Genomic DNA, 17,446 nt, shown 5'->3' with positions numbered 1-17,446 from the left:
TGCAGTTATCTTCTTAGTTTGGCCTTTGGCTGCACTCGGCATAGAAATACAGTTCATAGGTGTTTAAGCAATTCAGTCTCCCTCCTCCTAGATAGATGGATACACAAATCATCTTCTCTTCTCCTTTGTTCTTTTCTTTCCTTCTCCCAAGTCTAGAGTTAGCACTGCCCTCCGGGTCCAGGTGACAATCAAGGACCAATCACAAACTGTGTACCTCTGTCCAGTAGGTTACATATGGTCATGACAATGATGGGTCTGGTGGGCTTCCAGCAAGAGCATCTTATTAATAGTAGTAATGCCAAACTCCTCTCCATGATTCACAGATGTTACCGGAGACACTCTCTCTGTGAAGCTCTCTCCTACACAACGTTCCAGGAGATAAATGGGAAGGAGAATGAGTAAGCAACATGACATTGAATGAAGTCATTAGCACACTACTGCCAGGAAGAAATGCAGAATTCATGTTGTTTTTCTTGCAGAAAAAATGGTTCAGGTTGTAACCAGGCCTCAGGCTGCAGAATCTATACTGGTTCAGAAAAGATGGTTCATGTTGTATTCAGGGCTCAGGCTTACCAAGAGTGAGATCCAAGGGAAACACCCATACAATAGGTAATACAGCAAAAGAGAAATAGAACAAGACCTTTGGAAAGTAAGATTCAGCATGCTGTAGAAATGAAGGGGGTGGGGAATGGTTTTAGTGCTGCTCAAATATCTTCAGGGGTGTACAACATTAAAATGGTTTTGTTCACAATGAGAGGAAGTCATCTAATGGCTTACCACTGTCTAAATTAACAGCCAAAACCTCTTTGCTCAATTTAATAAAATTCTGGAATACAATGTGTGGAGGAATGGCTTAGTTGTTAGTGCAGTAACAAGGTTCAAATCCCACTCCCACTCTTTGTGAACTCTGGAAAGTCACCAGTCCTTCCCTGCTGGCAGTCTGCAGCCATGCAGACCACTTTGTGAAAGGTACACCTGAGGGGGTGGGGGAGAAAGAAATGCTGGTCCATGGAATGGGGACAAAAAGAAATGCTGGTCTGTAGGGGGAGGGGAGGAGACATTTTGGCTCATGGAGGGCGGAGGGAAAAGAAATAATGCTGGTCCATGGAGTGTGGGGGGGGGGGGGGGGAGATAGAAGAAATGCTGGTTGATGGAGGAGAGGGATCCATTAGTGAACCAACATAAGCTAAATCTAAAAAAAACAAACAAACCTGCAATAAATACATTTATTAGAATCAAAACACAGGGTGCTGAAATTCACAGCTTCTGGTCAGCAGTCAGCAGTGAAAAAAATAGAATCATACACTGTCAAGACTTTGAGAAATTGTTTTGATGACTACTAATGACATCAATTACAGAGTTTATTTTTACATTATCTTTTGAAGAAGAAATTTATAGTGATGCATATCTCCAAGAGGGTTTTTGGCAGACTTCTAAAAATGTGTGTTGTCAGCTTTAAAAAAAAAAAAAATGGCTTAATGCCATTTGGCAAAGTGTGCATTCCTTATAAAGTGTGACTTCTATACAAATTGTTTCTTTTGAAAAGCAAGTATGTTGGATTTTGGCAGTTTTGTTAATAATAATCATGGATTTATAGTGGGTTCCCCTCACAATTTTGTGGTAATATTCAGGCTTGCACTTCAGTTAATTTGGTGAAGTTACTTTCTGTTAAACTATTATTTTTATGAAGGTGGTTCTAAATTACAGTACACAATCCTATATAATAATTCTCACATCTAACATTCTGAGGCTGCCTGGAACCGTGGTCTGCTAGGTGCTGTAGATCAAACTGATGTCATGAATCCCACTGATTGGCTGCGCCTCAGCTGAAGTCACAAAGCAAGCAAACCTATGAGATGCTGCAGGATGTTTAATAGACAGGAGTGGAAGTGAGCTAAGCAAGTCTATGGTAAGCAAGGAAGCCCATTGGTTAATCTCTGTTTCCACTCCCCTACGCAGCCGTCATTAGTATACACTCAAAAACAAGCAAACCTAGGAGCTGCTGCTTCACATTGTCGTTTTTAAATTGTTGTTCCATCTGAAACAAGTCTAAAGTTGTTTCAACTATATAGACAGTGCCTTAAAACGTGGAGGACAAAAGGAGGGGGGAGACAGACAGACCCTGCAACTGGGAGGGAGGGAGTGAGGGAAGGGGGACCCTGCAACTGGGAAAAAGGGAGGGAGGGAGGGGGGACCCTGCAAATGGGAGACAGACCGGGGGGCAATGACCCTGGAACTGGGAGGGAGGGACCCTGGCACATACTCTCATTCTCACACACACACTCACACCCAGTCTCACTCTCTCTCTGTCACACACACACACACACATTCACTCTCACACACACTCTCTCAAACATACACAATCCGAGGAAAACCTTGCTAGCACCCGTTTCCTTTAAAACAGAAACGGGCCTTTTTTTTACTAGTTGTGAATATTAGAATGCAATATTAGAGCAAAAGACTCAGAAATTCAGTCCTAGTCTCTTTTGTGTTATGTTTCTGATTATTCTTGAACATCACTTTAATATACACCATAAAATAAATTTTGCTTTCTGTATGTGATTTTAATAATAAATCACAAAGCCTCTGTTTAGCTTCACTGTTTCTCCTTCAAATGGAAAAGCCATGCAAAAACTGAGAGAGCCAATGTCTTGAAAAAAAATTGACAGATGTAGATTACTCATGTCTGGTTATCACTGAGACCTGCCTTGGAAGAATGGCTTCTAGTCTGAACTGGCATCTTTCTGTATATACTGTGGCTATATCAAATCACATCTAGGATTCATTTAAAGAGTGCCCCGATAAAGTGCAGTGCCTCAGAAATGCTGTCGATGGTATGTGTGCTAAAGGGGTACACCACTTTGCGTACCCCTTCATTCACGACTGACTGCATAGATGAGTGTGTGCTTTTAAAATGTTTTTCCCCTCAATATTCAAAAGCATTTAACCGGCCAGGATTGGCACTTGGCCGGTTAAATGCTGTATAACCGGCTGTCCAGTGATATTCAGCAGGAGATAGACGACTGAATATCACCAGTTAGCGGATAGCCAGTTATATTGGCTGATATAACTGGCTATTCGCTGATTTTCAGCCCCATTTTAGCAGCTAAAGTTGGTTGTGTGAATAGGTGGGACATCTTTTGCCAGTTTAATCATAATTGGCTAAGTCTGAATATCGACTTAGCCAGTTATTTTCAAACTGTCCAAAATGTAACCAGATGTTCAATGCTGGTCTCCGGAAATGGCCCAACATTGAATATTTATTTGGGTTTAGTGCTGGCCGCGGAAGTTAGCTAGGCTAATTCCTGCGGTCTGAATAGAGGCTTCTTTAACTTTGCCTACTTTGTTTTTCTAGTTCTGTTTAGATGGGTCTTGTGTAGTTTTTTTGTTGGGATTTAATAGTGTGGTTCATTGTGTGGATTTGGGGGGTTTCAGGATTGTTCTCTATAGATAAGGTCTTTAGACTTGGTTTGGCGAATAGTACTTTAGGGTAGCTTTGTATTCCAGTAGTCATAGGGTGAGTTAGTTATGGAGATGGACCACATTATTCTTTGTCATTATTGTTCTGGAGTAAAGACCTGCATATTCCCCCCAATTCAGTATTAGTGCTACCAGAGGAATTAATTGGACCTATTTCAGTTTCTTTTTGTAAATGTGTAATGTGTCAGAAATAAAGATGACTTTTTTTTAATCAAAGAAAATCACAGAGGAGGGTTCTTACTTTCTGTATACAGCTGAATGATGGTTTACTGAGACTGATACTCTTATAATTTATGATTTTTGCCATGTGAATTTCAGTCCTCAGTGAGTAGGAGAGGGGGTAGTGTGTGGGTTATGTAAAAGCCTCATTTGATCCTGTTGTGGTGAGTAGTAGCCTTTGATTTCCAAGATGATTGTGGTCTCATCCCCACATGATCTGGGTGAGGTCCTCATTGCTGGTGGTGGTGGAATAGCCATTCAACTCAAGGTGGATATTACTTTCACCTTGGAGGGTCCCATATGCCACTATGTCGTGGTTAGAGCTTGCCAGTTTTAAGGAAGATTCTCTCTTCCTCAATGTGCACCAAATTGAGGAGAGTAATCTTGGAGGGCAATCATGCCAGTTGCTCCAGGAGTTGATTGCTGCTGCAGGTGGAGATGTATTGGTGGAAACTTCTACAGCTGATGCTGTGAAGGAGAGTTCAGTGTTAGCTGCAGGAGGGGTTGGAAGAGTTCCCACTTGGAGGGGACATCTATAATAGCTAGTTTAAAGAACAAATATTCTCTTTTTAAACAAGCAGTAATCACCGTTGACAATTTGGAGACAGTTTGGTTACTTTAATAGAATATTGTTGGTTGAAGAAATTTGAGAATTTTCTTAAATCATTGAATTGAAGGATTTTCGAATCTCCATCCATGTTCTCTTCTTTACTTGTCTTGTACATGTGTGAAGGCTGTTAAGGGTGGCTGATAAAGCACTCCCTCTGATTGTTCAGACTTTTCTCCCTTCAGACAAGTACTCAAGTGGAGGGTGCCAGACTGTGGAGGCCAAAGTGACTGGAGGGGTAGAAGGAAGATGATCAATGGATAGTTTGGATATTTTCAATTTTTTTTGAATCATCTAGAGAAGATGTTACCTTCCTGGTCCCTTTGTTCCTGCAAGATGTACTATTTTGAGACTGTACTTTAGGAAGCGGCATTCATTATTAAATGCTGATTTTAAATGTATTTTAGTTGTGAGACCCAGATCAAGAGAAAAATAATTCTAAAAATGAACACTGAGGGTCTCTGAATGGACACCACTTGCATCTGTAGTTTTCCCTGCAGTTGTGTTCTGATACATGATAGAATGAAGTTTCTCATTCAGCTTTTTCAATTACAATTTTGCCTTTATAATAAAAGGGGTACATGGGTATTAGGGTTAACAAGATTTTGGTTGAGGGTTTCTGGCTGATTGGTGGGATATTGATAGTTTGATGTTAATTTTCTTTTTTTTAGATTTCCTTGGTTGTGCCATATTCCTAGATATTTTCTTTGGTTCCTTCTTTTGGATTATGGTGAAATTTATGGAGGATACTGTCTTATGATTGTTCTTATTTATAATTGTAAAATTATTTCTAAATGTTGATGTTAAATATGAAATGCAAATAAAAAATATGTAGAATGCAAGGTTAAGTAGAGATTTTATGGCCCATCTGATGTGTAGAAATTACTTCCCAATACAGTGCCATAGAGGCATAGATCCTAGTTGCTCTCTGAATTTGCATCAACTTTTTTTTTGTGGCAAATTATCTTTTGGTTTTTGTCTACCATTATTATTATTAATATTATACTTACCACAGAACATAAAGGTTTGCCTAGTATCAGTGGTGAATTTAGACTTTACCCAGAAACTTAGGAATTATCCAGGTATTGCTGCAAAATGTAGGTGTGATTGCTACCTTTCTGGAGCAGGATCACAGAATGATTTTCCTGTAACTGCGTAAAAAGGCATACTTTGGCAGCATGCTATGTACAGAATCACACTATGAAAAATTCTTCATTATGCTGCTTAACATTGAATAAACCATGCCACCTGTTTGCAATTTTAGCACTTCCTCCCTCCCTCATCATACAGTGCATTTTAATAATTTTTGTAATTTTTATTATACCATTTCCAAAAAGGTACCCACATTTTACAGAATGTTTCTGCCTTCTGCTTTCTAATAGCAGCAATTCCGTACGTCAGATGAATCTTCTAAAGATGTGATAACCACATGTCCATTTGGCAGTTTAGGTTCTCTCCATCTGGTCACTCTTGCGATTCTTGCTGCCACCGAGCATAACAATATGAAATTAGCTTGATCTGCTTCCATGCCCTTTGGCATTTGACCCAAAATAAAGTATTTAGGTTTGTTTGTTACTTTGCCACCTGTGATGGCAAAGCTCAGACAAATGAGCACTCCCATCAAATGGATAGAAACTTGGAGGAGTAATATGTTCTCAAGTATCAAAGTAGAAATTGAGAGCTTAGGTATTCTTTCATTACATAGGTCCAGTCCCTTTCAATCATAGCCTCCCTAAATAATTCCTCTAAGCTCAAATTTGATGCAGGGTGTCTTCTGACCCTGTTGATAACACAGTATATACTTTTTACAAAATTCCTAGCTTCTGAGAATTTCATATAGAAAATTCTTCTAAAATTCTCCACATGTATGCTATGCCCCATAACATGTCTAAGCTGTATATATTTATAAAACTCACTATCCACTACCATAAACTGTTCCCTTAATTTCTCAGACTTAACCATCTGCCTTTATCTGTAAAAAGCTGCCCCAAATAATTAACTTTTAGTAGATGCTCCTTTGTTGGGTAATATGGTATAATCATCCTATCTTGAGTGTGATAGGGCTGTGAAATTGAAAAATAAATATTATGTCAAATGTTAGCTTTACTGGGCTTTACTGGAATGATATTCAGCAGTATAAAATCACTAATTAAACATGAAGAGAATTCTTGTTTCTAGTTGTGTTCATATTTAGTTGCTTAGGGGATTATTTTATTTACAGTTTTTATATGGCATGCTACCCAGAGTGGCTTCAGAAAAATGAGCAGAGGAGAAATAAACTGACTTGAGTTATGGAATGAAATGAATTTAGTTCTTATTTTCTACGGCTCTGTCTAAAGAATAAGTGTGTCACAGGAGATGCCCGTGCAAGGTTCTGCACACTGCCCGGCCAATGCACCGAAATCTTATGCTGGAGAGATCAGCTCTATGTATAAATGGTTAATTCAGTTTAATTAAGTAATGCCTCCTAAGTTATTGGGCTCTCTACTTAGTCTGTCAAACAGAGGGTCAATTTAGTTTTCCTGTCATGTGAAATAAGGTGCAATAAGATCACCAGCTCATTTCTCATGATAGTCAACATGCTGTCATTTTGTAATGACCTTTGATACCACTGACCCATAGTGACTTGTAACAGAAATGCTTTGTATTTTTTATTGTATCAATCCACTGTGCTGTCCCCTCTCTCCCTCACCAAGCTCTTTAAAAAGTAATACACTGAACTCAAGAAAAACATTTTTTAAGTGTTTTAGGGGTATTTGTTTCACTGAATGTCCTTAATTTTGAATGTTGCTGATGAATATACTGTCTAATTAGACTGATTCTTAAGTTGTGATATTGGTTTTACTCATTGTGATACTCGGCTTTCAGCCTCTTGAGAATTAATTGCAATTGAGCTCTTTGTCTTTGCTAAAACACATCTAGTTGTTAACACTAGCACTAACTCAATGTAAACACCTTTACTTTCCAGCTGCTGCTAATTGGTTTGGGAATATTTGTATAATTGTTGATTAAGGCTAAAACAAAATGTACACATTATTTAATTCCAACTCATATAGGCTGACTAAAGAGGTCTTCCAATCCTGAAATTGTTGCAATAAATGGTCCCTGTTGGAATCTGGTATTTAAACTTGCATTTGCTTTTAGAACTATCTTAGTATTTTCTTTGCTTTGATCCAATAAGCAATCCTTTGAGATAACTTGCTTCCTTGGGAAATGCAGGTTGTCAGGTTGGTTGGGTTTGACCTCTCTTTGAACTTTTTTTTTTATATATAAAAGAAAGTGTTGCCATTGGCCAAATAAGTAGATAATGAACATTTAGAGAGCAGAGAGTCACCTGATGTGGTTTATCACTGGCATCTCCACATTATTAAGCTTTCCTTCATCAACAAAGGCTTCCGTTAAGAATATGCAGGCTTTGAAAGGTGGTATGTGGGTTTTAGTAGAAACCATCCTTTATTGTACACAGAAGCCTGATAGAGCCTAAAGGGGGGGGGGGGGGGGAGAGAGAGAGAGAGAGAGACTGGAAGCAGGCAAGCTACACAGAATACTTTAACTAGAATAATACAACCTGCCTCAGTATTCTTTCACCTCCCATCCAAAAATATTTTGCAGCTTGGTGTTCCATGAGTTTCTTAATAGACCAGGGGTGCAAATACCTTGATGTTTGGACAGAAGATGCAATTTTAATGACTGTACTCCTATGAATTTTAGTGAGCTGTACACATTATTTGGCCTGTATTAGAACTGGAGTGCTTTTGAATTATTCCCTGTCAGTATCTTAGTGAAAGCATCGAGCAGTGTGTGGGTGTTGGAGCCATTCCCATTCAAGGGTCTGAATCCAGAAGTTTCGTCAGTGCTGAGTACTGAAAGGAAACTATCACACTGGTAGAAATCAATTTGTTTTTAATGGAAAGCCATTATAAAAGTCCTCACTTTATTAACTGTGTGTTCTATTTGTCTATTCTTTTCTCATTGATTTTTGACTGACGTAATATTCAGTTTTTCACTAAAGATTATTTTCTTCCATTTTTGTATGTATTATATTTTCCAAATTGCTCTTCTCTAGAGTCTCAGACCTTAATGTTTAAACTCTATCCCCCAGGTTCTATATATGGCGCCCAAAATTGAGTGCTGATATTTGCTCGCCAATCCAAGATGTACACACAATTCAATTGGCTAAGGAGCCAATTAGTACCAATAATTGGGTGCTCAGTGGCACTGATCAGCACTAGTTTGGAATTGGAGGCACATTTTTCTACATGATATGTTATAACAATGTACATCCAAATCCCTTAGTGTGCAACCCAGAAGGGGGTGTGGCCATGGGAGGTTCATGTGCAGGTCAAAGGCTAAGGGATTTGGGCGTGCATTTTTACAGAATAGCACATAGTAAAATGTGCCCCCAGTTCCCAACTGGTGCTGATCAGTGACACTAGCACCCAGTTTTTTTCAATGTTGACTTTTGAGCACTTTTTTCTGAATCTAACCCTATATGCTGTAATGTACCATATTGGCTTGAACAGATGCTACAAAATGCTTATGAAACCATTCTTGAAATATGTCTGATGTCATCGAAGCATTTTTGCAGCTGTTGTAAATTAATGATAGCATGTTCATATTTTTGTGGTCAAAGCAGTGAGGGGAAAATGACTTCCCAATGCAGAGTGGTTTCAGTTTTTGCGAACCCGTTTTTTTTCACACACAAAAGCAGTGTCATATGATCCTTCATCTGTTTGTTTGTTTGTTTATTTAAGGATTGATATACCATCATTACTTCATTCAAGAGCAAAGCGTTTAACAAGAAATTATAAAATTAAAATTAAGAAAAAGGAACACCATAATCCATAGGGAAGAACACATTCATACCACTACAAAGAGAAAGGGGGTGGGGAGAGAGAGAGGGGAGAAAGCAAACAAACAAAAAATAAATCTTTATATCTATAGATATATCGGTGCCATCTAGTCTGCTACAGAACACGTCCTCAGGGCAAGGTGATCTGAAATGCCATTTGAAAATAAGTTTTAGTTTCACTTAAGAGAAAATTCACTTCTAATATTCAGGGGAGATTGTTCCAAAGGCTTGGAGACATGAAAAAAAAGGCCGAAGTCCGTGTGGTCTCATAATGGACTTCTATGGGAGAGGGTAAAACTAAGGGATTGGAGTCCAGAGATTGCAGTAAATGTGAGAGAGTATTCAGAATAACCTATAGAGAAAGATAAGATGAATCACCGACATAAAATGTTTTATGTGTGAAAAGAAGAACTTTGAACCATAACTGGTACAAAACCGGCAACTAGTGCAAATTATTTAGAAGAGGTGTTAACAGGATCATAGTTCCTGGCTTTAAAAAGCATCCTAGCTGCTGAATTTTGCAACATTTGAAGAGGACACAATTGAGATTTTGGCAGACCTGTATAAACTGTATTACAGTAGTCTACTACTACTACTACTTAACATTTCTAAAGCGCCACCAGGGCCACGCAGCGCTGTACAATTTTAAACAAAGAAGGACAGTCCCTGCTCAAAGGAGCTTACAATCTAAAGGACAAGTATGCAGTCAATCAATTGGGCAGTCTAGGTTTAATGAACAGAGGTAAATGGTTATGTGCCGAAAGCTACAGTGAAGAGGTGGGCTTTGAGTAGGGATTTGAAGATGGGCAGGGAGGGGGTTTGGTGTATGGGCTCAGGAAGTTTATTCCAAGCATAGGGTGAGGCGAGGCAGAAAGGGCGGAGCCTGGAGTTGGCGGTGTGGAGAAGGGTACTGGTAGGAGGGATTTGTCCTGTGAGTGGAGGTTACGGGTAGGAACGTACGGGGAGATGAGGGTAGAGAGGTAATGAGGGGCTGCAGATTGAGTGCATTTGTAGGTTAGTAGGAGAAGCATATCTGGTCGGGAGCCAGTGAAGTGACTTGTATAATATCTATATAAGATATTATAAAGGCATGGATCAGGGTGTGAATTGAAGAGAAGCCTAAAAAATAATCAGCAGCTTGATTTCATCACAATCAGAAAAAACGCTTTTGAACTACTGTGAGATCTGCTTCTCAAAAGAGAGAGAGGAAATCAGTAATTACACCTAGATAATGAAGGCATGTTAGGGGGGGAGATATCTGAAAGCCAAAAAGATGAACAGGATCAGATGGGGCAGTTGCAAAATCAGAAATCCAACAATTTGTAGTTTTCTTTCGGGGTTTAAAACAAGTTTATGAGACATTAACCGGTATAAAAGCGAAAGCAGTGCTGTTTGAAGTGGAGCCAAATTTGGACAGAGAGGAGACTTGGGAAAAATGAGCAGAACATCATTTGCATAGATGAAAAATTGAATGTTATGATCCTGTAATAGAAGTGCTAAAGGGCTGAGAAAAATATTAAATAGCAGAGGGGAAGAGAGCTGAACCTTGTGGCTCCCCAAAATGAAGGGGCACATCAGAAGAAAGTTTGTCACGAATAGTTTGTCAAAACCCTCTGCCTTTTGCTTATTGGTTTTGCAGGCAAGTGTTTTGTCTGAAAGCATATTATAACAGAACCCCCATTTCATCTGCATTATAAATTTCCATTTTTATCTATTAAGAGGCAAATTTCAACTGATATGGCAACTTGCTGAATCTGGTGTCAACATTAAACTCAGGAGTAATGTCAGGAAGTATTTTTTCACGGAAAGGGTAGTAGATTCGTTGAATGCCCTCCCGCGGGAGGTGGTGGCAATGAAAAAGGTAATGGAATTCAAACATGCGTGGGATAAACACAAAGGAATCCTATTTAGAAGGAATGGATCTACGGAATCGAGATTGGGTGGCGACGCTGGTAATTGGGAAACAAAACCGGTGCTGGGCAAACTTCTACGGTCTATGCCCTGATCGTAACTGAATAGATATGGAAAGTTCAAGAACAGTTCTGAAAATATTTTTACGGTCTGTGCCCTGAGAAAGGCAAGGACAAATCAAACTCTGGTATACATATACATACCATGTAAAATGAGTTTATCTTGTTGGGCAGACTGGATGGACCGTATAGGTCTTTATCTGCTGTCATTTAGTATGTTGCATCATAACCATTCATTGCTTGCTTTGAAATCCCTTGAAGTTCCTTGCTCTCTGTCAAGGTTTTTTCTTGGAGATTCTGCCTTATGGTATATAATGGCCTGAAAATTTGAGTATCTTTTGCCCTTTCTTGTGTGAATATGTGAACACAGCTTTATCCAATTGATGTCTGTTCCGAGTTTTAATCTCTTCCTTTGCAGTCCTTCACTCTTGTTGAAATCCAAGATGTATTTCCTTAAGTTGGACTCTTTCTTTATCCATCCATGAAATGTTGACTCCCCAACACAAGACACATTTTCTAGCACAGCAGCACTAGTGCTTACACGTTTTCCAGTTGGAGGCACAAGATCGTTGTTATGCCTTTCTGCATGCAGGCACTCTGACGTGAGCATTCACAACCAACAATAAAATGTGTGACCTTTATTTGTTGCACCACTCTTTTGTATGCAAGTTGTGAACCATCTTGTTTGTGGTTCCGTTTCTTTTGACACACCTCTATTTATGAAGAAAAACTAAACAGGTTTAGTATTCTTCAGCTTGGAGAAAGGCTGAAAGAAAATGTGATAGAAGTCAAATATGAACAGTTGTTTAACCTGTCAAACAGCACAAAAACAAGAAGACAGTCCATAAAAGTGATGACCCTCAGGTTGAAAATATATTTGTAGAAAACTTACCACACGGCACATAATTGAGTTCTGAAATACGTTGCCAGAGGAAGGTGATTATCATAGCAAGATCCATGAAAAAGTACTATCTGTGTATACTTGGAAGATTCATTGATTATCCTTGGAAATGAGCAGTGAGATATAGATCTACATGTTGGGATCTTCTGGGTACTTGTGAATTGGAGTTGCTTCAAGACAGGATGTTGGGAGTAATAGGCCTTGACCTCACTCAGCACAGCTTTTTGTTATAGTCTCATGTTATAGTGCTCCTTAGTGGATCATTTCTTTCTATTTGTCTTTCTGCATCAGTGTTAAATTGTTTTCAGATATATTCACTTCATTGTATTGATTTATCCAATTATAGACCTTAAATTTCCATTAATTATTTTAGTGTTTGTTTTGACAATGTTTGGAGAAAACTAAAATTCAATTCAAATCTTGAATGTTGTAGGAAGTTACAGTATGTATGAGTGTCTATGGCCACACCCCCTTTTCAACTATGTGGCTTAGAATTTACGTGTATCATGTTGCAGAATACGCTTAGATAGTTGTGCGCATAAATTCTAATTAATGCTAATTGCTTAAGTGGCAATTAGTGCTCATTGGGTTAATTAAGTTGCGTGTGCAAATCTGGAATATGATTGGATTTACATGTGCAACTTAAGTTGCGCTATATAGAATCCAGGGAATTATGTAATACTGCATTTAGCTGCCTAGCTTCAACTTCATGAAATTAACTGCCAGTGGATCTTAGGTTGGAGACCTATTACAAGAAGTTCAAAACTAGTCTGAAGACATGGCTTTTCAATCGGGCTTTCACTAGATTCCTGTGAATGGCAAGTTAACCATGTGTTCCTTATTCCCTTTCTTTGTCTCTCTCTTTCCTTCAGGTGTATGTCGTTTTTCAGAATCCTTCTGTTTTCTTATGTACTTTCACACCTCAGTTGTCTGAATCTGTTATCTGTTTCTGGAAGTAACTTAATATTGATGTTTTTTTGCATGCCAATCTTTCACATCACTAACAAATAAAATGTTCTTTGTGTATGCTTAAATACAAGGTTTGTGACATAAAAATTAGCAATTCCTTTTGTCTTCAGAGGGCCACTTAACTGTATTAGTCTTTTTAATTTTTACATTAGCTTCCATAGTCTATCTCTTGCTCCATGAACATGTAAACTGAATGGCTGATATCTTCAATATTGTACCACCATCATTTGCGCTAGTGCTGAGGCTGATGGGCCTCTTTTCATCCTAAGCAACCTGTAACTGATATGAAGTTTTCTTTCTGGGATTGTTTTTTAATACTTCATTATTAGATGTGCTTAAGAAAGATTGATAGTCAGAAAGACTTGGTGAAAGATTCTCTGTTCTCTCATGTCTCTTAAATGAACTGCAAAGATTACTCACCACATTGTTGCACATCTGTGATGGTGATCTCATGCACATTCTTAGGATGAGAAAAACATGATATGAACAGTTTTGGTACTAAAAATTCTAAGAATGCGGGAAGGGAAGGAGGAAACAATGAATGTAAAGAGCTCTGGATGAGGCAGCAACATTTATTGATAAACCTAAAATTTTGATTTATATATTACAGAAAGAATGATAGAAAAATTGTGTTTAAAAATGCAGATACACTCTTCGTGTCTCTTTTTCACATCCAGTTTTGAATTAACAAAAGAGATTCATATACTTTTAAACAGCTCCTCCCATACAAGGAAGTGCTATGATTGGTTAGCAGTTCTTTAAAGGCAAAAGTAAGCTTTAATTTTTTGGCAGTGTATTGGCTTCGTGATTGGCATGCTTCCTAAAATGTGAGATAATGCCAACAGAAATGTTTTTAATTCATTTCACCAATAACCAAAACACTGTTGCTATTTACTCAGAAAATCTAGATGAAAGCTCTTTGACAAATGATGGCAACCTTGATTGGTGTAGGAGACCTAATTGTATATTGTCTCTGAAGAAGCATGCTCCCTTACCTTACTACTTGTCTTTAGGTAGTGTGGCAGCAGTAAGTTTAAGATTGAAGAATGTGTGCCCTTAGCAAAAAGTTAAATGGGTAAAACCTGCATTCATTTGGTTAAGATCTCACTCTGTATCTAATTCTCTGTCAACATGTCAGTTGAAGATTTATGTCTTCATGCTTTATTCCTGTTGGAGACTTGACAGATATGACCTCTCTAGGCAAGATGGTCTTTTATGGATTTTGCTGTGTTTACATTAGTGCCATGAGGGTCCTAGTGAAGTACATTAAAGCTAATGCATCACCTGCTGTCAGTGGCCTTTTCTGTTTGATAGCCCCCTCCCAGCCCTAATAAGGCAAAAATAGCAACAAAAAAAAACAGGGAAGGAATGAAATAGCAGTATAAAGTTGAACAATCATTTCCAAACCTTTTAGTTTTATTGCCTGCATAAAGACATAGCTGTAAGAGAGATTTCTCAAAGAGGATAAACTGAAATAATTCCTTTGGATGTGCAAAACTAGAAGCTGATAAAAGCACAGGGGGAAACTGGTGTACAGAGCTAAAAACAGGCCTAAACTGCAAAATACAGCAAGTGCCTGTTGCTAGTATCTCATCTATTTTTTTTAAACCAAGTGTAATATTTGTTGTTCTGTTACACATAAGTAAAAGAAAGCAAGTGAAACAGTTTTACTTAATTTATATATTGAAATCTGTTAACAGGATTCATCCCACATACCCTGGGAAGATGGTGAGAGAGATGGTAAAGGACAGACAGAAGTGCAATTATCCCAAAAGTCCAGATACACGTTCAGGTAGGTGTGCTTTTGTTAGTCCAACAATTAGTTCTGCACTAAAACTTGAGTTTGATTTACTAAGGCTTTTTTTAATGTGTGTTTATAGGAACAAACACTTACTAAATCAAGCCCAAAGTCTGTTTAAAACGTCTTTTTATCATTGCTGAATCATGGTAGCATTATACTTTTTGTTACCTTTTGGTAATGAAAAAAGAAGTTAAATGAGTTTTAGTTATCAGCGGAGATTAGGTACTATGATATGGGATGTATTCCTGTTGATTTTTTGTGTTTTATTTCCTTTCCTTGTTCTTTTCTCTCCCTATTGATGTGGGCTTAAATTTGTTTTCCTCTTTGCTACATTTAATATATATGTAATAAATAATGTGAAATATAAAAACTACGATACTGGTATCCTTTTTTCCACTTTCTATATATTTGTGAAAATTGTGTCTAAATATACCATGAAAATGTTCATGAATCTGCAAATTGATGAAATAGAAAATGTATTTTGGAATAGCTATAATCTGTAACCCTCTATTTCCTATACCCATGGCCATGGAGGAAATTGGACAGTCAATAGGCAATCATTTTTGCATGGCATGTAATATTTCTGTGGTTAAGAAAAAGAAGACAAAGTTCTTCTTGTGCGTACTTGTCAGATGATATTTGGAAATCTGCCAACCCTGATTCTAGAGCTCCTGCATCCAACCTTTTATCCTCTCTGAGCACTCCGGCCATCGACTCCAATGCTGCCATTTGCTGGCAACACGATAAAATGGGCCCAGCTATATTTAGTTTCTCTGAGAAAACAGAAGATCAGGTTTAGGGCCCAATAAGTGGCACTATCTCTACTTGTAAAGTTCTTCTGTAGTCAAATAAATTCAATACAAAGGATAGTGTTCATGTTAGCAACCTTGACATTTTCCATGCTAATCAATCCAGAGTGAAAGGACCAGTTAGAACAAGGCAGCTCTTTCACCCTTCAGACTTCATCCCACACTGCCCAAAAGATTGAATATTTCATTCATTTCACCCTTCCTAGCTCCTGTTTCTTATTAATCATCCTCGTACCTTGCCACTGCACATCATACCCCCAAGGCCTTCATGCACATTTGAAAAGTCCTGTACTCCCCATAGCAGCCACCATGACCCAACCTCTCTCCCACTCCTCTGTGGTGCATTCTTACCACTGGAGTATCCTCCATCTTGATATTCACTGGCAGGAGGGGGGTGCAGGCCCTTTTGTTAGCACCTTCAGCAGTGTCATTGGGTATCATTTAGAGAAGAGCAACAAAGTCAACAGGAAGTAGTATTTTATTGTGTTTTGATGAGAATCAGGATGGGAGATTTATTATAAAGATAAGTAGGTATTTTGGAGGGGTGAGAAGCAATATAGCCAGAGGTCATAAATTCTTAGGTTCCACTTTGGGGAGATATAGAAGGACAAGGCTTTAGGGGTGATGTATATGCAGAGCTGGACCATGTTGGGTGAGAGAGGACAAGTGTCACAAACTCAAGGAATTTGAGCTGTTGGGCTGCTGCTGGAGACTGGTTAGCAGCAAGCGAATCACCCGAGCTGGACTGGAGCTGGAACGCTGGATTGGAGCTTGGAAGCCGGACTGGAGCTTGGAAGCTGAGCTGGAAGCCAGACTGGAGCTTGGAAGCTGGACTAGAGCTGGAACGCTGGACTGGAGCTTGGCTGGTACGGGAACCAGGAACAGGACTTGGCTAGCGCGGAACCAGGAACAGAGCAAGACAAGATGAAGAAGAAGCAAAGCTAGGCAGGAACAGGGTGAAGGAACAAGGTACAAACTTGGCAAGGCAAACAAGACAGGACCTGGCAGGCAAGGCAGAGCACAAGGCAAACAAGACAGGGCACAAATCAAGGCAGAGCACAAGGCAAGGCAAACAAGACAGGACTCAAGGCAAGGCAGAGAGTCTGAAGTGCAACATACACATACAAATGCTAGAACACTCTAGAAGACCTCTGTTTCAAAGGCAGTTTTAAATGTCCCATTGTTCCTTAAGAGAGCCCTCACTGATAATGTCATTCCTTTAGTAATGAGGATTGAAGAATACTGGGATGTCAGAGTGAGGGTTGGAAGCTGGAACATCAGAGCAGGGCTAAAATAATCTTTGGAATACGGCTTGAGAATCAAGGAAAAGGCAGTCCGAAGAAGCCGCAGAATCTGACCACCAGGGAAAGAGGTGAGTCTGGACATTGGGGCACAGCTACAGCCATGACAAGTTAGATGGGGTTTAGAAGGGGTTGAGCTCCCCAATGCTAAATGAACCTTTCACTTTGGGCCAGTTAGCACAAGGGATTGCAAGCTGTAGTATAGAAATACAAAAAAATTAAAGCAGATAAAGACCATATGGCCTGTCTAGTCTGTCCATTTGTGTTATCCATAGTATGACGAAGACCACTGACCATTTTAGTACCCATCCTTTGGACCAACTCCATCCTGTTTATATATTTTTGAATCTGCAGTCTCATTTAGGGGTATCATTACCTCTTTCCTTGTTATCAGCAGCAGATGAATCCATTACGAATGGGTTGTGTCCACCTACCAGCAGGGGGAGATAGAGAACACTGAAAACCATAGTGCCTCTAGGATGGCTGGCTTCATCTGCCTTTCAGTATTTCTCTATCTCCTAGCAGGGTTGCGTTCCA

General features: G+C 39.0%; 1 protein-coding gene across 2 annotated transcripts in view; it reads left to right on the top strand.

Moving 5' to 3' along the window:
• PARD3B (par-3 family cell polarity regulator beta) overlaps nt 1-17,446 on the top strand; it is a 2,175,158-nt gene that overhangs the window by 890,630 nt on the left and 1,267,082 nt on the right. For both annotated transcript variants that reach the window (XM_030209894.1, XM_030209893.1), the window contains exon 5: nt 14,699-14,790. In XM_030209894.1, the coding sequence (XP_030065754.1) occupies nt 14,699-14,790 (92 nt within the window). The remainder of the gene's footprint in view (nt 1-14,698; nt 14,791-17,446) is intronic.

The sequence above is a fragment of the Microcaecilia unicolor genome, chromosome 7 (genome assembly GCF_901765095.1).
Source record: "Microcaecilia unicolor chromosome 7, aMicUni1.1, whole genome shotgun sequence".
NCBI classification, from domain to species: domain Eukaryota; kingdom Metazoa; phylum Chordata; class Amphibia; order Gymnophiona; family Siphonopidae; genus Microcaecilia; species Microcaecilia unicolor.
The sequence above is the reverse complement of the archived record's forward strand: the minus strand, read 5'-3'. Positions and strand labels throughout refer to the sequence as shown.